At 40.3% G+C, this 25,015-nt stretch overlaps 1 protein-coding gene across 1 annotated transcript in view; it reads left to right on the plus strand.

Annotated features, from left to right (window-relative positions):
* The window catches only part of ercc6 (excision repair cross-complementation group 6), a 95,377-nt gene that overhangs the window by 56,451 nt on the left and 13,911 nt on the right, over positions 1–25,015 (plus strand). The window contains exons 10-17 of the mRNA XM_063070325.1: positions 4,344–4,520; positions 6,946–7,062; positions 14,506–14,601; positions 15,671–15,889; positions 17,386–17,496; positions 17,625–17,744; positions 19,298–19,392; positions 21,102–21,247. Coding sequence (XP_062926395.1) covers positions 4,344–4,520; positions 6,946–7,062; positions 14,506–14,601; positions 15,671–15,889; positions 17,386–17,496; positions 17,625–17,744; positions 19,298–19,392; positions 21,102–21,247 — 1,081 coding nt within the window. The remainder of the gene's footprint in view (positions 1–4,343; positions 4,521–6,945; positions 7,063–14,505; positions 14,602–15,670; positions 15,890–17,385; positions 17,497–17,624; positions 17,745–19,297; positions 19,393–21,101; positions 21,248–25,015) is intronic.

Here is a 25,015-nt window from a genome sequence, read left to right on the forward strand (position 1 = left end):
GCCCACAGTTCCATGGGCAGTTCATTGATGTTGGCAATGAATCCTTTGCTGGAGCAGGAACTTTGCTGCACATGAGACAGTCCAGGACAAGACCATAAGACATCGGAACAGAATTAGGCTATTTGGCCCATCAAGTCTGGTCTGCCATTCTCCTTAATTCCATTTTTCTGCCTTCTCCCCATAACCTTTGACGCCCAGACTAATCAAGAACCTATTGACCTCTTGATTTAAATATACCCAGTGACTTGTCCTCCACAGCTGTCTGTGGCAAAGAATCCCACAGATTCACCACCCTCTGTTTAAAGAAATTCTCCTCATCTTTGTCCTAAGTGGATGACCCTCTATTCTGAGGCTGGGCTCCTCTGGTCCTAGACTTCTCCAACTATATGAAACATCCTCTCTATATCCATTCTGTCAAGGCTTTTCAATATTCGATAGGTTTCAATGAGATCCCCTCTCGTTCTTCTAAGCTCCAGTGAGTACAGGCCCAGAGCCATCAAATGCTCCTTATACATTAACTTTTAACCCCAGCAGTTGTTGTGTAAGAGGATGCTATATGCTTACTGTGTCAGATCATTAATTTTGTGAAATGGCTTGAAAGTTACTGAAATTTTGTTTGAGAAAATATCGCCCATGGCCCTTTGATATAGACCATAAGACATGGGAGCAGATTTAGGCCATTCAGTCCATTAAGTCTGCTCCTGATATATATGTCCTCTCCCTGCATTAGAGCCGTTCATTTTAATTAACAGAAACTGAGACTACTGTTGAACAACACAAAAGGCACTGGAGGAACTCGGCAGGTCAGGCAGTATCTGTAGACAGAAATGAACAGCTGACATGTTGCGTCAAAACCCTTAATCTGGACTGAAGATAGAGGGGAGATAATCAGGAATAAAAGTTTGAGGGAAGGGATGGTGCAGAAACCTGCAGGTGATAGGTGAATCCAGGTGAGGGAGGGAATGATGTCAGAGGATGGGAAGTAATAGATGGACGGGATAGGAGAGGACAGTGGAGAATGTAATAAAGGGAAGAGAGGTGGGGATGTAACTGGTGAGTGATGTGCAGATGGAGCAAAGAGGAAAGACATGGGGTGATGGGGGCTAGATGGAACAATTTAGTTTTATCTCATTTAGAGGTCTAGTGTGGAACAGGCCTTCTAGCCTTTCAAGCCTCGCCACCCGCAACCCACCAAGTTAATGCCAGCCTAATCACAACAATAATCTCTTACTCAATGTCAGCAACACCATGGAGCTGACTACTGACTTAAGGAGGAGGAAACTACAGGACAATGAAACAGTCCTCATCAGAGGTGGAGAGAAGTCAGTAACTTTAAGTTCCTCTGTGTTATCATTTCAGAGGATCTGTCCTGGGCGCAGCACCTAAGTGCAATTACAAAGAAAGCATGGCATACTTTCTAAGAAGTTTGTGAAACTTGGTCAAACTTCTATATATCTGTGATGGAGTGTATATTGACTGACTGCAATACCAATGTCCTTGAACAGAAAATGTTACAGAAAGTAGTGGATACGGCCCAGTCCGTCATGGGTAAAGCCCTCCCCACCATTGAGCACATCTGCACAGAACATTGTTGCAGCAAAGAAACATCCATCAACAAGGGACCCTCATCACCCAGGTCATGCTCTCTTCTCCCTGCTGCCTTCAGGAAGAAAGTACAGGAGCCTCAGGACTCACACCACCAGGTTCAGGAACAGTTATTACTCCTCAACCATCAGGCTGTTGAAACAGGGGGTGACTTAGCTTCACTTGCCCCATCGCTGAACTGTTCCCATAACTTATGGACTCACTTTCAAGAGTTCTTCATCTCATGTTCTTGAGAAGTCGATGTTCATGCCATCAGGTTGGTGGCTACCCAGACGGAATATAAGGTGTTGTTCCTCATCATGCCATCAGGTTGGATGACCCGACGCAGACTGGGAGACCGCTTTGCTGAACATCTACGCTCTGTCCGCCAGAGAAAGCAGGATCTCCCAGTGGCCACACATTTTAATTCCACATCCCGTTCTCATTCTGACATGTCTATCCACGGCCTCCTCTACTGTAAAGATGAAGCCACACTCAGGTTGGAGGAACAACACCTTATATTCCGTCTGGGTAGCCTCCAACCTGATGGCATGAACATCGACTTCTCTAACTTCCGCTAATGCCCCACCTCCCCCCATACCCCATCTGTTACTTATTTTTATACACACATTATTTCTCTCACTCTCCTTTTTCTCCCTCTGTCCCTCTGAATATACCCCTTGCCCATCCTCTAGGTTCCCCCCCCCTTGTCTTTCTTCCCGGACCTCCTGTCCCATGATCCTCTCGTATCCCTTTTGCCTATCACCTGTCCAGCTTTTGGCTCTATCCCTCCCCCTCCTGTCTTCTCCTATCATTTTGGATCTCCCCCTCCCCCTCCAACTTTCAAATCCCTTACTCACTCTTCCTTCAGTTAGTCCTGACGAAGGGTCTCGGCCTGAAACGTCGACTGCACCTCTTCCTAGAGATGCTGCCTGGCCTGCTGCATTCACCAGCAACTTTTATGTGTGTAGCTTATATACATAGATTGATTGAATGAATGTCCATAAAGTGATCCTAGCCTCAGGAGTATCTGACAGGAAATGATAAAATAGTGGTGGAGGGGTGGATTAGAAAGGCCATTTGACCTGGTTTTAATTTATTATGTGCTTATTTGAAGGATACTTAAATCATAGCAATAGAATTCTTATACAATGCTGCTATATATCAGAAACTTTCATAGGACATTAATCTATCTATGAGGCACTGAAGTTTTGCACCAATTTTCTAAGGCCTGTTAGCGTAACACTATTACAGTGCCAGTGACCTGGGTTCAATCTTGACACTTTCTGTAGGGAGTTTGCACATGTACATTTTCCCTGTGGCTGCATGGGTTTCTTCCAGGTGCTCTGCTTTCCTCCCACATTCCAAAGATGTATGGGCTGATCTTAGTAAGTCATGGACATACTATGTTTGCGCCGGAAATCTGGCAACACTGGCAAGCTGCCCCCAACGCATCCTGTTGTTTGTAACCCAAATGATGTATTTCACTGTATGTTTCAATGTTTTGATATACATGTGACAAATAAAGCTGATCTTTCTTCTTTTTGTTTTTTAACCACCTTCATAGGCAGAATCATCACTTTGGAATTATTTGTATTTAAATAGTTAATCAAATGTATTTGGCTCATGTTTTAGTATTTAAAAAATTTACACTGTCACATTCAAAGATTTATAATAAAATGTAGAGCACTCCCATACTATTCAGATTACAGTAATCTTTCACCCAGACGTAGAATGTTTCATTAAAATGAACAGTGCAGTCTTTGGAAACAGTAAACTTTATACATGTATTCTCTGCTGATATTTGACATCCAGAGCGAGAGGCATAAAGGAAGCACCCACAGACACTGAACTTTCTTGCAGGCATGTATGCTGTTTCTTTTCATTGATTCACAGAATACAAGAGTGTTGAAAGTAAGGCTAGCTTTTATCGTCCACCCCTAATTGCCTTAGAGTTGAAATTTAAAAAGCAATTTCAGGGAACAGTTAAAATTCAACCCTATTGCTCTTGGGTCTAGTCTGGAGTCATATGTAGGTCAGGCTGAGTAAGGATGGCAGAATCCCCCCTCCGTAAAATACATTAGTGTTCTTAAGACAAGTGCATAGTTTCATGGTCGCTATTCTCAATAATATTCTTTAATTCAGATTAATTAATTTAATTGAATTTAAATATCTCAGCTGCTACGGTGAGGATTGAATTTGCATGTGAAAATCATTACATTCCAGAAACATAACCAATATGTTACTACAACCAGAATTCTATGATAGCTAATTATAAAATAGTTACAGAAAGAGAAATAAAATGATGAGAAAGATAATTAGTGCATATTAAAGATAATCAAAAGCATTTATTACAGTTGATTGTATAAAAGGTGAATAAGATCTCCTCTTTGTTTGCAGATGACGAAATTCTATGCCTTGAAATCGTTTGAACTATCCTGATATCTTTCTTCAAAGAATGTTTGTGAACTTAATTTTGGCACCACTTTATTGAATCATAAGAGCTTTTAATGTAGATAAATATTTAAAGAGAGGTATTTGATCAGAGTTTCACGGTAGTCTTGCACTCAGTGCTGTTAATGGATAATGCTTGCTGCCTAAGAGTAGCAAAATTAAACTGTAGTCACAGTATTTCTATACTTCAGAGCTATAAATTTTTTTTATATAGAGAGCTTGAAGCAGCTGTGTGAAGTCAATTAACAGCAACAAGTTTGGGGGAATATGTTGATTGCGTTACAAGTGTTTATTTTTTTTTTCAGTTCCGGACTCCACATCGAATTATCCTGTCTGGTTCACCGATGCAGAATAACCTGAAGGAGCTGTGGTCCTTGTTTGACTTTGTTTTTCCAGGAAAGCTAGGAACATTGCAAGTCTTTATGGAGCAGTTTTCTGTCCCTATCACTATGGGAGGTTATCAGAATGCTTCCCCTGTTCAGGTAATACTCAGCAAGGTTGCTGCTTTCCATATTGTGTGATGTGTTTGTGTATTTCCATAGATGTGTAGTGGAGAGTATATTGACTGGCTGCACCACGGCCTAGTATGGAAACACCAATGCCTTGAACAGAAAATCTTACAAAAATTAGGGGCTACAACCCAGTCCATCAAGAGTAAAGCCCTCCCAATCAGCGAGCACATCTACGCGAAACACTGTCGCAGGAAAGCAGCATCCATCATCAGGAACCCCACCACCCAGGACGTGCTCTCTTCTCACTGCTGCCATCAGAAGAAGGTACAGGAGCCTCTGGACTCGCACCACTAGGTTGAGGAACAATTATTACCCTTCAACCATCAGGCTCTTGAACCAAAAGGGTGAAAGAAAGTAATAATAAATAAATGCTGGAGGAACTCAGCAGGCCAGGCAGCATCTATGGAAAAGAGAACTTTCAAAGAATCTTCATCTCATGTTCTCAATATTTAAGGCTTATGTATTTATTATTGTTTCTCTTTGTAATTGTACTGATTGCCTTCTACATTCTGGTTGAGTGCTGAAGGTAGACAGTCTTTTATCGATTCTATTATAGTTATTATTCTATACATTTGCTGAATATGCCCACAAGGGATGGTGAGATATATGTACTTTGATAATAAAATTTACTTTGAACTTCGAATGAAGGATTCATCTTTTGGGTGCAAACCAACCATTTGTATTTGCAACCTTTGCTACTTTAGAGTTCAAAGTAAATTCAGAGCAAGTTTCTTATCAAAGTATATGTATATCACCATATGCTACGCTGAGAGTCATTTTCAGATTCATAGTAGAACAAAGAAATACAGTAGAATCAATGAAAGAAGAGACAACACATAAAGACTGACAAGCAACCAATTTGCAAAAGAAGACAAACTGTACAAATAGAAAATGACCAGAAATAATAAATAAATAAATAAATAAATAACATCGAGAACGTGAGTTGTGGAGTCCTTGAAAGTGAGTCCATAGGTTGTGGAATCAGTTCAGAGTTGAGGTGAGTGAAGTTATCCACACTGTTTCAGGGGCCTTTTGGTTGAAGGGTCATAATTGTTCCTGAACCTGGTGGTGTGGGTCCTGAGACTCCTGCACCTCCTTCCTGATGGTAGTCGTGAGAAGAGAGCATGGCCTGGGTGGTGGGGTCCTTGATGCTGCTTTCTTGCGGCAGTGCTCCTTGTAGATGTGCTCAGTGGTAGCGAGGGCTTGTGATGGGCTGGCCTGTATCCACTACTTTTTACTTTTAAAATTGCCCGAAATTAAGTCATTCATGACTTTTGAATGCACCACCCAGTAATAGTAGTTTAAAAAGACAAATAAAAGAGGAAATTTGAGGCTTAATAGGGAACTGAAAACAGTTTTCAAATTGGAAACGAGGGAAAAGACGGGAAGGAAGGCAGCAAAATGTGTGATTAAAAATCTCCCAAAAGTGTTTACATTTTAAAATGCTGCTTATATCGGTTACTTCCCATTACAGTAAATATGAAAATACTGTATTTCAGAGTGTGAAGCTGTTTGTTCTTGCCATTATTTCTTAATAAAGATACAGTGTTGATGTATTTTTTAGGATGGTGAATTAGATTTTATTTGCATAATAAAAATTTTGTTTACACTAATACATTAATGAAGTAGTTGCCCATATTGTATATAGTAAACTGCCCTCTTCATCCTACATCTCCGTTACATTGCCATATGTTCTTTAAACTAAAAACTGCCCCCTGTTTGTGGAATGATGTTTTCTCTTTTAAGCTCTCTTTGGTCTCATAAGTGGCCGCTCATCTTTCTCTATAATGTAGCTTCTTGTAGGCCCTCTGCAGGTTTCTTTTTGATCTTTGGACCACTTAGATTAGTGATAAATGACATAGGGCTGAGATAGGATTAGACACAAAGATAACGTAGCATGATAAAAGGTCCATTTCCCTGAGGGAAGGACTTATACAGCTAATAAAACTTCCATTTTGAGTCCTCTTGAAAGCTCTGAACTGTACACTGTTTTTAAGCTTTAAATTTAGAACCAAATCTCAGTATAATGGAGCATTGATACTATTAAAAGTTAAATATAAAAACCACATTTGCCACTTGAAGGATAAGCACAAATTGAATATTGTTGTAGTTAATACCAGTGTTGTGAATTAATTACCTTGCTTTCATTATTTCTCTGTTTTGTTTAACAAAACCAACATTCAAGAGCAGAAGTAGACCGGCAGTTCTTAATGTGTTTTAAAATGTGGGCATTGTTTGCATTAAGTTTCAAGGCTCCTTAAATGCTGATTAAGTTCATTTTAAAAAGCAGACTCCTGCTTTAAATACTCTTGTCAATGTGTTCCTGATAGTTTGTTAGTCATTACTGGGACTTTGAAACATTTAATACAAAATTGTTCTTCTACATTTTTCTCAGGTGCAAACTGCCTACAAGTGTGCCTGTGTTTTACGGGACACTATAAATCCTTATTTGTTGCGAAGAATAAAGGCAGATGTAAAAATGAATCTGGCTTTACCAGATAAGAGTGAACAGGTGAGTAAAGTACTGGAACTTTAGAACTCAAGTAAATTTGTACCAAACATTATATAATATTCTTGTTTTATCAATTACCTCAGTCACTGCTGTGCACTATAAACACTTTAAACCATTTTTATAATGGTGTTTACATTGTAATTGAATTGAATTGACTTTATTACTTCCTTCATAATACATGAGTTAAAATCTTTACGTTATGTTTCCATTCAAATGTGCAATTATAGTAATTTATAATAAATATTATGTATGATGGGATAGTCAATATAACATAGAAATACAGTTGTGTCAGCATGAGTTAATCAGTCTGATGGCCTGGTGGAAGAAGCTGTCCCAGAGCCTGTCGGTCCTGGCTTTTATGCTGTGGTACCGTTTCCCGGATGGTAGCAGCTGGAACAGTTTGTGTTCGGGGTGACTTGGGTCTCCAATGATCCATCGGGCCCTTTTTACACACCTGAGTTTGTAAATGTCCTGAATCTTGGGAAGTTCACAACTACAGATGCGCTGGGTTGTCCTCGCCATTCTCTGCAGAGTCCTGCGATTGAGGGAAGTACAGTTCCCATACCAGGCAGTGATGCAGCCAGTCAGGATGCTCTCAATCATGCCCCTATAGAAAGTTCTTTGATTCTGGGGGGACCATACCAAACTTCTTCAACTGTCTGAGGTGAAAGAGGCGCTGTTGTGCCTTTTTCACCACACAGCTGGTATGTACAGACCACGTGAGATCCACAGTGATGTTTATGCCAAGGAACTTAAAGCTGTTCACCCTCTCAACCCCAGATCCATTGATGTATATAGGAGCTAGCCTGTCTCCATTCCTCCTGTAATCCACAACCAGCTCTTTTGTTTTTGCGACATTTTACATGCTGGTATTTGTGTATTCTTGCATATTTAATCCATACCCATGTTTCTAACTTTATTTTTATATATTTCTTTATTCTTTATAATTATTGAACGTTGCTGCATGTTGCACACCACAGAAAATTTGTAACGCATTGGATTAAGGAGAAGGAAAACTCTGATCTCAAACCTCTGCTGCCTTGTAGCTTTCTCCACTCATGGGAAGGCTTCAGGAGTAAACCCCGAGGGAAAAATCCAGAGCTGGAGTCCTTAAGGCAGTCCTACATTGAGTTCAATGTTGACTGGCAACTCCTGGCGACACTGCTGGTACCAAACTGTATTGGTCTCTGCCGTTCCTTAGGGTTCATCAAATGTGTGGAGAGGGGGAGCTTGCTACATGGGCAACAGCTTGCTCTCCATAACATACTGCTCAGGATTGTGTATCTAAACAGCTAGGATGAATTATCCATGGTCATCTCTGACTGATAGAGGCCTCAGAGGGTTAATTGGAATACATCAGGATCAGTACATATTGGCCTAATTATGCAGCTGCTACAATTAGCTGGTTTCATGGAATAGTTAAAAAGATATAAAAAAAAGTCAAGTTGAGTAACATGTATTTAAATGAAATACAGAACAAATTAAAACACTACCAATAGTACTGCTGTACCATAAAACTGGATATTAGTTCCTAATAGTTATCGTCAGAGGAATTCATCCAGTGTACACAATGAACAAAATCAAGGCAGATAATGGACTGCCTTCATACAATGCAACCAATGATTGCATCCTCCAAGTTTTCATTTTCATTGTGACATTCAAGATGATTGTCGATATCCCCAAATTCTTCATAATTCCTAATTTATTGAAATAGTGAAATCATTTCATTTTCACTTCTGGCCATTTCTGGCATCTCTGAGTCTGAATGTTTGAAACCGCAGTGAGCAAAACAGTTCTGAATTGTCCTGCTGCTTATTTCTCACCGACTATCAGTGACAAAAATCACTGCTTTTTGAACACAATTGCATGCAACTGATGCTGTTCACTTGAAGCTCAGTGTAGTGCTAGCAGCCGCTAAAGTGCATGCGACTGACACTAGTTGGTCACTTCAGCAACGTCTCCTATCCCAATTAAGCCGCATAGTGTCCAAAATAAATGAGGGGAATCCCGGTAATTTTCTCAATTAGTTTTTGTTCTTTAAGAGTTGTCCAATATAAGCGGCTGCCTCGATTAACCGGAATCCACTGTAGTTGTACCTATTGTTGCTTCAGTTCAGAGTGTTTGACACTAGAAACTAGGGAATGCACCTGGAAACTTGTTGATTGTTAAGACTGAACTCTGTATGCAATTACCGACTGTGTTATCGGAAGTTGTACATTTCATAATGAAAAGGTTGATACTTTTTGAATCACTTTTGAGAATGCTTTAGTAATAACTGCACTCATTTTAATTCTAAAGAAAGTTGAATATAATTCATTAAAGTTCTTGTTCTCAATGGGATTAGAGTCTAGCATGATGGCAGGTTTGCTTAAAAAGCAGTTGAACAAAATAGAAGGACTGACCTCCAGAGCTTGGCCAGTCCCTCTCCTTTGGAGCTTGGTGTAACAGTAGTTACATTAAATATTAAAATGCCATCATGAGGCACAGCAGGGGCGATGCATACAAAATAACAAAGACTTCAGTCATAGAAAAATAAGAGCACTTCACATCTGTGGGCACAGATGCTGATGGTGTTTTTTTTTAAATTGCGCCTTATAAATTTTTAATTACCTATAGAAGTTAATGCTGAATTAAAAAGGAAGTGTATCATTTTTAATTTTATCCAATAAATTTAATGACTTTTTAAAAAATGTTGTATTATTTCATTAATTAGCAGTCTGCCTTGTAGTTTGTTATCAAGTACATAGCATGCACAAATTGTAAACAGTACGATGTGTTTTTTCCAAGAATTGACAGAAACATATCCCAGCAAAGGTGTATGTGGCAAAGGGAAACCAGTGATTAGTTTAAAAGCAGAACTAATCACACAATGGAATATTCATCAATAATACATAACACTTCATTGTTGTACTGCTGCATTACACCATAGATAAAACATCATCACTTTATATAAGGTATGAATAATTCCGGAAACATGTTGCTAACTCTGATTTTGGTTGTTTGCCTCTTTAGTGGCTGAGGATGCCACTTATCTTTAAAGGAAGAGTGTTGCATTATGCTTGGGCATGACTCGTTTGGCTTCCTTGTTGTCCTTGAGCATTAGCTTAAAAATTTTCCAAGTAAATATTAGAGATTGTGAAGACATAAACACAAGAAATTCTGCAGATACTGGAAATCCAGAGCAACACACGGGATTTGGGCCAAAACCCATCAATCCTGATGAAGAGTCTCAACCTGAAACTTCAGCGGTCTAATCATTTCCGTAGATGCTGCCTGACCTGCTGAGGTTCCCCAGCGTTTTGTGTGTGTGTCTTGTTCCGGAGATTCTGAAGAGATGTGTTTATAAGGGCAGCTAATTATGTCATAGTCTATTGAAGGACTTTTTGTTTGGATTTAGGGGGGAATTGATGACCCAGTGGAAATACAGTATTGTCAATTACTTGACCTTGCTTACTTTGAATATAAAACAGTGCAGGCCCTTTGGCCCACAAATTTGAGCCAACCTTTAACCTTGGATCAATCTAACCCTTCCTTCCTACACAGCCTTCCATTTTTCTATCATCCATGTGCCTATTTAAAAGTTTCTTAAATGTCCATAAAGCGTCTGCTTCTACCACCACCCCTGGCAGTGCATTCCAAGCACTCACTCTATGTGTAAAGAAGTTACCTCTGACATTCCCCCTATATTTTCCTCCAATCACCTTAAAATTATGCCCCCTTGTATTATCCATTTCCTCCCTGGGAAGAAAAAGCACTCTGGCTGACAACTTAATCTATACTTGTTATCATCTTCTGCACCTTAATCAAGTTACCTCTCATTCTCCATTGCTCCAAAGAGAAAAGCCATAGGTCACTCAACCCATCTTCATAAGATGTACTTTTTAGTGCAGGCAGCATCCTAGTGAATCTCTTATGCGCCCTCTCTAAAGCTCCCATGTCTTCCTATAATGAGGTGATCAGAACGGAACACAATACTCCCAAATGTGGTCTAACCAGGGCTTAATAGAGCTGCAATGTTACCTTGATTGAACTCATTCCCTCGACTAATGAAGGCCAACACATCATACAACTTCTTAATCACCCTATCAATTTGCTTGTTCCATTTCTTCTGGCCTTCCTGTTACTTGAGTAGTATAATCTGATCTGTTGTACAGGATGCAACCATCACTGGCCATCCCAATCCTTATGTGTGTGACATTCCTTCCTGAACTCCAGCAGTCCTTCCAATAGAGTCCCAAGATTTAGATTGGCAATGATGAATATTTATAGGACCATAAGATAAAGGAGCAGAATTAGCCATTTGCCTTCCTGACCACAGACTCAATCTCCTTCCAATAGAGTCCCAAGATTTAGATTGGCAATGATGAATATTTATAGGACCATAAGATAAAGGAGCAGAATTAGCCATTTGCCTTCCTGACCACAGACTCAATCTGCAAATTAACCTTAAGGGAAGCCTGCACAAGAACTCCCAAGTCCCTTTGCACCTCAAATTTTTGTACTTTCTCTCAATTCCATTTAGAAAGTAGTCAACCCTTTAATTTCTTCTACTAAAGTGCATGACCATGCACCTCCCGACACTGTATTTCACCTGCTACTTCTTTGCCCATTCTCCTAATTTATCTTAAGTCTTTCCATAGCCTCTCTACTTCCTCAAAACTACCTGCCCCTCCACTTATCTTTGTATCATCTACAAACTCGTAGACAACTTCATTCACCTCAACACTGAACTGATTCTGCAACCTGTGGACCCACTTTCAAGGACTCTGCAACTCATGTTCTCAATATTTTTTATTTATTAGGTTTTTTTTGTATTTGCATTGTTTGTCGTCTTTTGTACATTGGTTGTTTGTCAGAGTAACAAATAAAATTCTGGAAGAACATAGAAGTCTGTGCAGCATTTGTGGAAATGAATTAAACAGGTAATGTTTTGGGCAGAGACCATTTATCAGGTTGATTGTTAGTCTTTGTATATAGTTTTTCATTAATTGTATTGTATTTCTTTGTTCTACCATGAATGCCTGCAACAAAATGAACCATACGTACTTTGAAGTTTGAACCTTGAATGGAAGGCGCACGGCAGAGGAGCTCCTGCTGTTGGTATTCACATGCTCTTACTGCTTTGTTCCTCTTGGTGCTAAAGTCACTTCATAGTTGAGAAGTACAGTCAAAGAAGCCTTGTTGAATAGTCATAGTGCACTAGGTAGAGTACCCACTGGCAAGCTGATGGGAGGGGAACTGAATACCTAGTGTGGTGATATTTGTGACATTTACCGGGAACATTGCAGACGAAGGGCCCGAAGCATTGTTGAGGATCCCTACCACCCATTCCGTAATTTCTTTGACCCACAACCATCAGAAAGGAGATACAGAATCATCAGGACCAGGACTGCTAGAAAGGGTAACAGCTTCATCCCTCAGGTTGTGAAACTAATGAATATTCTGTCACCATCGAGATCTCATCACTAGGACAGTGAGCTGTTTAGTGTACTGTTTACTTGGGCTGCATACTACATGCATTATGAATTGTATTTTATTAACTTATGGTGCTATTTTTTATGTACCACGTGTAATATATGTTTTGTGGGTGCACTGTTCTCTGGAAGAACATTGTTTCATTTGATTTTATATATGTACAGTCAGATGACTATAAACTTAAACTTGATGCATGAACGCTGCCTTTTTACCAGTACCTATTCAAATACCTCAGTAATTTGGATCTCGTTATAGGATTACATATACCACAATTGCTTGAGTTTATTCTTTGATATCTAATGTATGGTTATTCAGTATTTAAAGAAACATCAGAATTTTATTCATTTATAGAAACACTGCATGTAAAATACTGAATATTTGTACCAAGCTATTTATAAAAGGACATTATTTTTTCTTCAAATATGGATTCAGAAAAATAGATATTTTCATAAGTGTGACCTCAAATAAAATACCTGTTGTAAACTTGACCCAAAATTCATACTTCATGTTTTCTGTATATTGTTAAGAAATAGTCTTTGGCTATACACTATCAAGGAGATGAGATTCATATTGCTACAGTATGATCTAAGCAGCTTGGCAATAATCTGTTGTTTGATCAATAAGACCATTTGGCTTGAGAGGCACTGATCATGTAGGTTATCTTTTTCCATTACGTGTGTATAACCTCTACAACTCCCCTGTCTGTTTGTGTCTATCCTTTAATCAGTCTGTTTACCAGAGTCTTGGAGTGATACAGCATGGAAGCAGCCTTTTGGCACACTGAATTGGTGCTGACAATCAATCAGCCTTTTCCAACAAACCTACATAGGTCCGTTACATGCAGCCCTCACGTTAATTCAAAGTTCAAAGTAAATTTATTATCAAAGTACATACATGTTACCATATGAACCCTATGATTCATTTTCTTGGGGTACTCATGGTAGATACAAAGAAATAATAGAATCAATGAAAAACTGCTCACAACATAACTGATGAACAGCCCATGTGCAAAAGACAATGAACTGTGCAAATAAAAAAAAATAAACAATAAATATTGAGAACATGAGATGAAAAGTCCTTGGAGGTGAGTCCATCAGTTGTGGAAACAGTTCTGTAAAAGGATGAGTGAAGTTGAGTGTGGGTTCATGAGCCTGATGGTTGAAGGGCATAACTGTTCCTGAACCTGGTGGTGTGAGTCATGAAGCTCTTGTACCTCCTTCCCAGTGGCAGCAGTGAGAAGAGTATGGCCTCTATTCAACCACTGACTACATACTAGTGGCTACTTAACCTACTGACGCACGTGTCTTTGGATGTGGGTGGACACCAGACTATCTGGATGAAACCCACATACAGTAGCCACAAAGTGAACATGCAGACTCCACGTAGACAGCATCTGAGCTCAGGATTGAACCGTGGTCTCTGGCTCTGTACTAATTGTGCCACTATAGCTTCCAGTTTTGAATTGTACATGCTTGAGGTGTAAATTTTGTCATACAAGTGTGATATCTTATTTAAACATTAGCTTTATTTGTCACATGTACATCGAAACATACAGAGAAGTGAGTCATTGGCAACAACAATTAACACAGTCCAAATATATGCTAGAGGCAGCCCACAAGTGTTGTCATATTTCTGCCACCAATATACCATGCCCACCACTCTCTGACCCTGATCCAGACATCTTTGGAATGTTTGGGAGCACCCAGGGAAAACCCATGCTGTCTCAGGGAAAACAAACAAACTCCTTACAGACAGCAGTGAGGATTGAATCCTGATCGTTTGTGCTGTAAAGTGTTGCACTAACTTTTACAGATTGCATGATACAATTTAAGCTGTAGTGCAAACAGAAATTAGGGGCACGTTCACAGAACTTTGTTATTTGGCGTTAGTATTTTAGAATAAAAGAGTTGGGCTAAAGAATACTTCAAGCAGAAATGTACAAACTGACTGGAGCCTTTTTTTTTGTAGGTGCTGTTCTGTCGGTTAACTGAAGAGCAACGCGAGGTCTATCAGAGTTTTATAGATTCCAAGGAAGTCTATCAGATTCTCAATGGAGACATGCAGGTGTGGTTTGTTGTTAGTTTATATTCATCAAGGAAGCCTGGTTCCAAATCAAAGAGTTTGTAAAGTGAGGAATCATTTCTACTGCAGAAACTTTTCTTTAACATAAATCCTTGAGTGATTACAAAGGATAACAAATTTGAGTTTAAAACATATGATCAGAAATTAAGTCAGTGTTTTGACTTAATTATTCAGTGCTTTGACATAGAAATTGATAAAAGATGAAAGTTAGCTTTATTTATCACATTTACATTAAAACATCGAAACATACTTTAAAATGCAGTGAAATACAGTGAAATTTGCTGGGGGCAGCCCACAGGTGTCATCATGCTTCCAACACCAAAATACTGTAGCAAGCCTACAACTCACTAACCTTAACTGTACATCTTTGGATTGTGGGAGGAAACTGGAACACCCTGAAGAAATCTACACAATCATGGGGAGTCAGTGATCGTTGGTGCGGTAAAGCAGTTGCAATAACCGCTACACTATCATGCTCACCCGTGGTAGAACAGCACAGCCCCAGACACACTGCATACACTCACCCACACAGCCCTCAGTTTTAGTACCAAGATTTCTTGCATATGCATGTTCTTATGTCTGTGCACAAACGTGTTGCAATTAAATCAAGCAACACACTTAAAAGTTGCTGGTGAACGCAGCAGGCCAGGCAGCATCTCTGGGAAGAGGTGCAGTCGACGTTTCAGGCCAAGACCCTTCGTCAGGACTAGTCTTCCTAGAGATGCTGCCTGGCCTGCTGCATTCACCAGCAACTTTTATGTGTGTTGCTTGAATTTCCAGCATCTGCAGAATTCCTGTTGTTTGCAATTAAATCAGGTTTATTGTCTGATTACAATTTTATAAAAATATATACAGGTACATATACTGTATATATAAAATCATGTCGAGCAGAAGTAGTGAGGTAGTGTTCATAGATCCATTGTCCCATAAACAATGAACCCATGAATACTGCTTCACCATTTTTGATGATGGTGAAGAATTAGTGAATCAAATGTGCATGCTGCTGAACGATTTTTCTTTCTCTCCCCAATCCCCACCCTTTCTAACTCAGGTGTTCCCTGGCCTGATAGCTCTCAGGAAGATCTGCAATCACCCAGATCTCTTTTCAGGTGGCCCTAAAATCCTAAAAGGAGTGCCCGATGAACAGCTAACTGAAGAAGAACATTTTGGTTATTGGAAGCGATCTGGAAAAATGATTGTCGTCGATGCTTTGCTAAAACTGTGGCACAAACAAGGACATAGAGTATTGCTCTTTTCACAGTCGCGGCAGGTAGAATGTTTTAGCAGTAATATAAGGGAAAACAAATTCACTTGATGTGTCTTCCTACTCAACATAGAAAAGTGCCAAGTGTTCATTGATTATTTATTTATTTATTTAAGAGATCCAGCACAGTAACAGGTCCTCCCAGCCCAAAGAGCCTGTGTCACCCAATTACACCCATGTAACCAATTAACCTACTTACCGTACATCTTTTGAATGTGGGAGGAAACCAGAGCACCCAGCGGAAACACACACGGTCATGGGGAGTACGTACAGTGGCGGAATTGAACCTGTGTCGCTGGCGCTGTTAGAATAATAGTGTTACGCTAACCGCTACACCACCATGCCGCCCGCCCCTAGAGTTTTTAAATCCAGTCTTTGTTTAGTGTTAATTACATAATGCTAACTTTCCCCATATTTTGGTGTATGCATATCTTTTATAAATCCATTAAAGTAATGTTTAGTGCATTACATTCATTAAGTTGATGTGTTTACCAATGATAAAATGCTTCATGATATAGCTGTAACAGAACTGACAGTGCCAGATAATGTTATTTCAAAAAGATTTTGACATCTTTCAACTGGAGAATAACTGATCAATATGCAGTTCATTCAGTCTGAGTTTAAAATACAACCATATTTTGGAATAAAATTAGTTTGTACATTTATTGCACAGCTTTCATTACATTTTTTATATTCCTGGTGCAAATATTCTATAAAATTGGCATCAGGTTTATTACCACTGACATATGTCATGAAATTTGTTGTTTTGTGGAAAATGTACAGTGCAATACATAGAAATTACTATAAATTACAATAAGACTATATAAAAATACAGTAAATAGTGAGGTACCATTCATGGGTTCACTGTCCATTCAGAAATCTGATGGTGAAGGAGAAGAAGCAGTTCCCAAAACATTGAGTGTGTGTATTTAGGTTACTGTGCTTTCTCATTGATGGTAATAATGAAAAGGGGGCAATGCCGTTTGAAGATGTCCTTGATACTGGGAAGGCTGGTGCCCATGACAGAGCTGGCTGCGTCTACACCCTCTGCAGCCTTTTCTGATCCTGTGATTGGCCCCTTCATAGTAGACGTTGATGCAACCAGTCAGAATGCAAACAGAGAAATTTGCTAGCAGCTATGGAGACATAAATTCCTAATGGAATGTAGCTGCTGGCATGTCTTCTTCACAAATTGCATCAGTATGTTGGGCCCAGAACTGATTCTCAGAGATGTTGATACTCAGGAACTTAAAGGTGCGCATCCTTTCTCTTGATAAGAACTGATGTGTTTTCTCCTGATTTCCCTTTCCTGAAGTCCACTATCATTTCCTTGGTCTTACTGACCTTGAATTGTATATTCAATACACATGGCAGTTTGAATGTACGTGTTCTGTTACAAATATGTATGTTCATTTCTGATTTGTACAATATACCCATGAGTACTTCCATAAAGATATGCTTCCATGTACTAAATAAAAAGTTTTTTATCTTCTGTGCATTAGATGCTGGACATCCTGGAGCTGTTTGTACGAAATCTAGGGTATACTTATCTTAAAATGGATGGATCAACAACAATACCTTCCAGACAGCCACTCATTTTGAAATTCAATGAGGTAGGAGCTATGTACAGGTACTGCAATGCTTGTGCTTATGTTTCGGCAACATGTTTTATTTTTGTACTTGTAAAATAAGCACAGCTTTTTGATATATTTAAAACAAAATGTGTTTTTTATTGTTGCAGAGTCCTACCATATTTCTCTTCCTTCTAACCACTCGTGTTGGTGGCTTGGGGGTTAACTTGACCGGGGCAAACAGGGTTATTATCTATGACCCTGACTGGAACCCAAGTACTGACACACAGGTGAGCCCCTTTCACCTTATATCAGAGAAAACTGCACTAAATCGGCTCTGTACTTCCATCTTTTGCCTGCAGTTCACATAAGGCCACAAACATGGATTTAGACGAGTTATTAAACATTATGTGTTCACAATTGCAGGCTGAACTTGTAGCATTGAGAACAACAACTCAAATCTGCCATCAATATAGAGGTTGGTAGATTGACGGTTAGTCAGGACATGAAGGAATATGGGAAGAAAGCAGGAGATTGGGGCTGAGATAGAATATGGATCAGCTCTGATGAAATGGTGGAGCAGACTCTATGGGCCCAATGTCCTAATTCTGCTTCCAAATCTTATGGTCTTAATATATTTCCAGTTTACTGGGCACCCCAGTACCTTAGTGGTTAGTGCAACAGCGTGGGATGTCAGAGTTCAGAGTTCAATTCCAGCACTATCTGTATGGAGTTTGTACGATCTCCCCGTCACCCAGTGCAGGTGCTCCGGTTTCCTCACATTGTCCAAAGACGTACTGATTAGTAGGTTAATTGATCATTGTAAATAGTCCTGTGATTAGGCTAGGGTTAAATGGGTGGGTTATTGGGCCAGAAGAGCCTGTTTTGCACCATATCTTGAAATAAGTAAATATTTCAGTGTATTCTCAGTGGGGATTGCTATTTTCAATTGTACCAATATTTTATTTGCTAATGTTCTATTCATTACAAATTGTTACAGGTTTCATGAGCAGTACATACTGAAACAATCTCAATGACTTTGAAATGTCTGATCCTGTGCTAACACTAAACAGCACACTGTGTGCTGTGAAGAGTATTCTCAAATAAAATGTTGCCTGACACACATTTGCTTGGGTGTATGTAGTGTGGTGATTCAGCTGGCAGCAATTACAGCAAGCATAAAGCCAGTAGAAAACTTCATTAAAAACTGCTGACATTCAAATAATATGGCTGTTTAGTGCAGGTGGAGCTATAACAATGTTTTCCTGAACTATAATATGACTGTAAACCTTTGCTCTGCTGTAGAAAGTTTCTCTTTAATAAAGCCCAAAGTTTCAGCAATAAAAAATGTGGAAAAGGGCCAGTATCATCATGAAGGATCCCACATACCGTCCTCATGGACAGTTTGTCCCAGTCCAACCAGGAGACTATGTAACATCCAGTCCAGCACCACCAGACTAGAGCAATAATGTTGATCAATACCTCCACCCACTAACCCACCCCACCACACCCCAGCACCACTTCTTTATCATTTCCTGTCAGAGTCACCTTATATACAGGCTCCCATGCCTAGAGTCACTTTATGGACATACAATCAATCCATGTATATAAGCTATCTTACGTATTTATACTTATTCGTTTTTTATTTTTTTTGTGCTGCATTGGAGTTGTTTAACAATTGCTTCTTTCTCCTTTACACTTGTGTACTAGAAATGGTATTAAACCATCTTGGAGTTTTGAATAACTCATAGCTGTAACTGATTAGAGCAATGAAGTGTGCATGCCCTTTGATTCTGAAGCACTTTGCAAAGTGACGGATGATATTCACTAGTCCTTCTTTTAGGCCCGAGAGCGTGCCTGGAGGATAGGTCAAACGAAACAAGTGACTGTTTACAGGTTACTGACAGCTGGAACGATTGAAGAAAAGATCTATCACAGGTCTGTTCACAACTGGGGATATCTGTTTGTGATGTGTCCTGTCACATTAAACTATATAACTTACCATTTGATTTTGTAGAAAATACAAATTATCCCAGAATCCATTTTGTTTTATTCTAAATGATTTTACAAGCCAAAACATTTTAATTTCACACTGGGTGACCAGCAAGATATTGCTCTTGTTTTTTCCCCTCTCCTGAGTGTTTATAAGTACAGTGTATTATTCTAAATTCATCCAGATAGAGATGTAATCGAAAAGAAAAGCAAGGAAAACAAGAAAACACAGCAAAGGAGGTTTAGAACAGAAATGAGGAATTTCTTTGGCCAGAGGGTGGTAATCTGTGGAATTTACAGCCACAGATGACTGTGGAGGCCAAATTACTGAGTATATTTAAAGCAGAGGTCGATAAGTTCTTAATTAGTCAGGTCATCAAATGTTATAGGGGAAGGTGGGAGAATGGGATTGAGAGGGAAAATACATCAGCCATGTTGGAATGGCAAAACAGACTCAATGGGCTGAATGGCCTAATTCTGCTCCTATGTCTTATACTCTAAAGGAAATACAAGGAAAACAAGAAAACTCTGCTCATAAATCAGTGCGGAAAAGAATAGATTACCATTGGACCCCTATAAATTACAAGGTGTTCATGGAGGCATAAAGATATGGGGCGGGGGTTCCCAACATTTTTTATGCCATGGACTCTGAGGGGTCTGTGAACCCCAGTTATAGAGACACAAGAGACTGTAGATGTTGGAATCTTCAGCAACCTTGACCAGAAGCATCAATTGTCTATTTTCATCTACAGATTTCACTGACCTGCTGAGCATTTAAAAGTATGTCTCAGTCCAACTGAAGCGACCTAGTAACGTAGCGGTTAGCATGATGCTATTTACAGCACCAATGACCAAGGTTCAATTCCTGCCATTGTCTGTAAGGAGTTTGTACATTCTCCCCATGTCCGCATGTGTTTCCTCTAGGTGCCCCGTTTCCCTCCCACATTCCAAAGACATAGGATTAGTAGGCTAATTGGTGACATGGCTCATTGGGCCAGAGGAGCCTTTAACCATGCTGTATCTGCAAATAAATAAGTACTTCAGTAACAGTAGAACACCCCGTTATCTGCACTCAGCAGTTTGACTCCTTCACGTAAAGTAAATCAGAATGAACTAATATAGAAAGAAATCAAAATAAATTAATAAATTCACTTTTTTATAGTGTTGAACCATATGTAGCAATGGTATGTGCAGCTGCAATTGTTTTTTTTACCTACATAATCCTCTGTAACAGGAAAATTTACATGAGAACCAACAATTCAGCTAAGCTGTGGGGGGAAAGCCCTTGCTGAATATCTCCCCGGTGGACAATATTAAACTGGTAGTAGATAACTGCATTTTAAATATCTTGAACATAATTATTTGCTAATATTCTACAAATTCAAGCATTTTTGTCTGAGATAAATATTACTATAATTAGGAGATGAAACAATTCGAAAACATAAATTCACACTAGTAAAGTTTATGAGGTGTGGAAATCCTATATGATTATTTTTTAAATGAGTCCAACGTAGTTCTTAAAAGTACAACATAGCCAACACGACCTGTGATTTTAATTTTCCTTTTTTTTATTGCTAAAGTAATTATGATGAAACTGTAAATCTTTTTACAAGTAGTTTCTTTAAATAAATTATGTCGTTCTCACTTAATTGCAGACAAATTTTCAAGCAATTCCTATGTAATCGTGTATTGAAGGATCCAAAGCAGAGGCGGTTCTTCAAATCTAATGATCTCACTGAGCTTTTCACATTAAGCAGCCCAGATGGTTCTCAGGGAACAGAAACAAGTGCAATTTTTGCAGGTATTATCAAATTTAGTGTTCACAAGTAAAATAATGCATTGTAAAACTGAGTTCCAGGATTGTAATTTACGTTTGCTGCTTTTCATCATCTTAAAGCGTGAGTTTGCAAATCCCTATGGAGTACTACATCACAGAAACAGGCCCTTCCGCTCAAATAGCCCAGTGGTCCCCAACCTCCGGGCCTCGGACCGATACATTGCCGCAAAGCATGCAGAGGTGCAGCGGTGGCCGGAACGCACCCAGCACGTCTTTTAAGAAAAAAGCCAAAATAAACAAGCTAATTAATAAGGTGCCGCCGGCACGTAAATAATTAGCTTGTTTATTTTGGCTTTTTCATTAAAGATGTGCTGGGTGTGTTCCGGCCACCGCTGCACCCCTGCATGCTTTGCGGTAATGTATCGGTCCGCAGCCCGGAGGTTGGGGACCACTGAAATAGCCTATGCTAAATTATTATTCTGCTTAGTCCCATCAATCTGCCTTCCATACCCTCCCATCCATATACTTATCCAAATTTAACTTAAGTGTTTCAATCAAACCCATATCCACCACTTCCACTGGCAGCTCATTCCACATTTTCACACCCTCTGAGTGAAGAAGCTTCCCCCTCAGGTTCTCCTTAAACATTTCACCTTTCACTCTTAATGTATGACCTCTTGTTCTCGCTTTACCTAACCTCAGTGGGAAAAACCCTGCTTCCATCAACCCTATGTATACCTCTATCAAATCTCCCCTCTTTTTCCTGTGCCCTAGGGAATAAAGTTCAATTTCAAGTTTAATTGTCGTTCAGCTATACCTGAATACTATGAATACCGCCAAACGAAACAGCATTTCTCTGAGTCTAAGGTACAATACACAGTACCAACAGTTATACACAGCACAAGGCACATATAGCACATATAAGATAGTAGTAAATAAATAGTCAAACAGAAAATAAATATATAGCCCAAATCCTTCAGTTGGGCTGCAGGATATATGGTACTATAACCTATTCAACCTTTCCCTGGGGTCCACAGAACCATCGGTTAGTGGTAGGGGTCTAAGACATAAAAAGGGTTGGGAAACCCTACTATAAATCATGGTGGCAAGTCCCAGCAACATCCTTATAATTTTTTTTCCAAGCTCATTCAATCTTATTGATAGTTCCACGAATAATACACACATTCTGCATCCCACCATTCTCTCTGTAAAAAAAGACTACCTCTGACATTCCCCCCCCCCCCATACTTTCCTCCAATCAGCTTAAAATTATTCTCCTCATATTAGCCATTTCACTCTGGGAAAAATCTCTCGGGTCCACTCTATCCATACTTCTTATCATCATCCTTTATCAAATTACCTCTCATCTTCTTTCGCTCCAGAGAGAAAAAGCTAACTCTCATCTTATCTTCATAAGACAGGCAGCATTTTGTTAAAAATCCTCTCTAAAGTTTCCATAACCTTCCTATAATGAGACGACCAGATCGGAACACAATATTCCAAGTGTGGTCTAACTACAATCTTATAGAGCTGCAACATTACCTCACACTCTTGAACTCAATTCCCCAACTAATGTAGGCCAGCACCCAGCACTCTATATGTCTTCGTAACCACTGTATCGACTTGCACAGCAATTTTGAGGGTTCAATGGGCTTAGACCTTAAGATCCCTCTGTACCTCCACACTGCTAAAAATCCTGCCATTCATCCTGTACTCTGCTGTTAAATTCAGCTTTCCAAAGTGAATGACTTCACACTTTTCCGGATAGTTAATTGGTTAATTTGCTCCCAAAAGAGGTGAATAATGGCACAGTTTACTTCCTGTGAGAAAATGAACTGAAAAATCAGATGGTTGGGGAAAGTGTATGATTCCAGCAAATAGGAATGGAAGAGAAGGGTGAATTTGTTCTCATGTTTCATGGTCTTAGGCTTGTCAATGTCACTTTACAGCAGACTAATTTATTTTGAAATGCAGTTAAATAGGTTTGTGCATAACATTCAATGGCCACTTTATTAGGTACAGGAGTGGAACCCGATGCGGTTTTCTGCTGCTGTAGCCCATCCACTTCAAGGTTTAACGTGGTTGGAAGGACAACATAGAACAGGCAGATATGTTAAAACATGTCAACATTGAAAAAGAATGTGCTGGAACTTTTGACAAACATTAGGATATATATACACAAAATATTCTGCAGATGCTGGGGTCAAAGCAACACGCACAAAACGCTGGAGGAACTCAGCAGGTCAGGCAGCGTCCGTGGAAATGAACAGTCAACGTTTCAGGCCGGAACCCTTCGTCAGGACTGTAGAGGGAAGGGGCAGAGACCCTATAAAGAAGGTGGGGGGGGTGGTGGGAAGGAGAAGGCTGGTAGGTTCCAGGTGAAAAACCAGTAAGGGGAAAGATAAAGGAGTGGGGGAGGGGAAGCAGGGAGGTGATAGACAGGAAAGGTGAAGAAGGAATAGGGGAAAGCACAATGGGTAGTAGAAGGAGGCGGAACCATGAGGGAGGTTATAGGCAGCTGGGGGAGGGGGCAGAGTGATACTGGGATGGGGGAAGGGAGGGGGAGGGAATTACCGGAAGTTGGGAGAATTCATTGTTCATGCCAAGGGGCTGGAGACTAGCCAGATGGTGTTGCTTCTCCAAGCTGAGTTTAGCCTCATCATGGCAGTAGAGGAGGCCATGTATGGACATATCCGAATGGGAGTGTGAAGCAGAGTTGCAGTGGGTGGCAACCGGGAGATCCTGTCTGTTGTGGCGGATGGAGCGGAGGTGCTCGACGAAGCGGTCCCCCAATCTGCGTCGGGTCTCATCGATGTAGAGGAGGCCTCACCGGATGCAATAGATGACCCCAACAGACTCACAAGTGAAGTGTTGCCTCACCTGGAAGGACTGTTTGGGGCCCTGAATGGTGGCAAGAGAGGAGGTGTAGGGACAGCAGGGATAAGTGTAGGGTGGGAGATCCGTACAGAGGGACGTGTGGACCAGGGAGTCGCGGAGGGACCGATCCCTGCGGAAAGCGGAGATGGGTAGAGAGGGAAAGATGTGCTTAGTGGTGGGGTCCTGTTGAAGGTGGCAGAAGTTGTGGAGGATAATGTGCTGGATCTGGAGGCTGGTGGGGCAGTAAGTGAGGACAAGGGGAACTCTGTCCCTGTTGTGGTGACGGGAGGATGGGGTGAGGGCCGAAGTGCGGGAAATGGAGGAGATGCGGGTGAGGGCATCATTGATGACGGCAGAAGGGAAACCACGATCCTTAAAGAAAGAGGACATTTGAGATGTCCTAGAACGGAAAGCCTCATCCTGGGAACAGATGCGGCAGAGACAGAGGAACTGGGAATAAGGAATAGCAATTTTGCATGTGGCGGGATGGGAAGAGGTATAGTCGAGGTAGTTATGAGAGTCAGTGGGCTTATAGAAAATGTCAGTGGACAGTCTGTCTCCAGAGATGGAGACTGACAGATCGAGAAAGGGGAGAGAAGTGTCCGAGATGGACCAAGTGAGTTTGAGGGCTGGGTGGAATTTAGAAGCAAAGTCAATGAAATTGACGAGCTCAGCATGGGTGCAGGAAGCAGCACCAATGTAGTCATCAATGTACCGAAGGAAAAGTTGGGGAGCAGTACCAGAATGGGTTTGGAGAACAGACTGTTCCACATAACCAACGAAGAGGCAGGCATAGCTGGGGCCCATGCGAGTGCCCATAGCTACATCCTTGGTCTGAAGAAAGTGGGAAGAGCCAAAAGAGAAGTTATTAAGTGTGAGTACCAGTTCTGCCAACTGGAGGAGGGTGGTGGTGGT

This window comes from Mobula hypostoma, chromosome 18 (genome assembly GCF_963921235.1).
Source record: "Mobula hypostoma chromosome 18, sMobHyp1.1, whole genome shotgun sequence".
Taxonomy (NCBI): Eukaryota; Metazoa; Chordata; class Chondrichthyes; order Myliobatiformes; family Myliobatidae; genus Mobula; species Mobula hypostoma.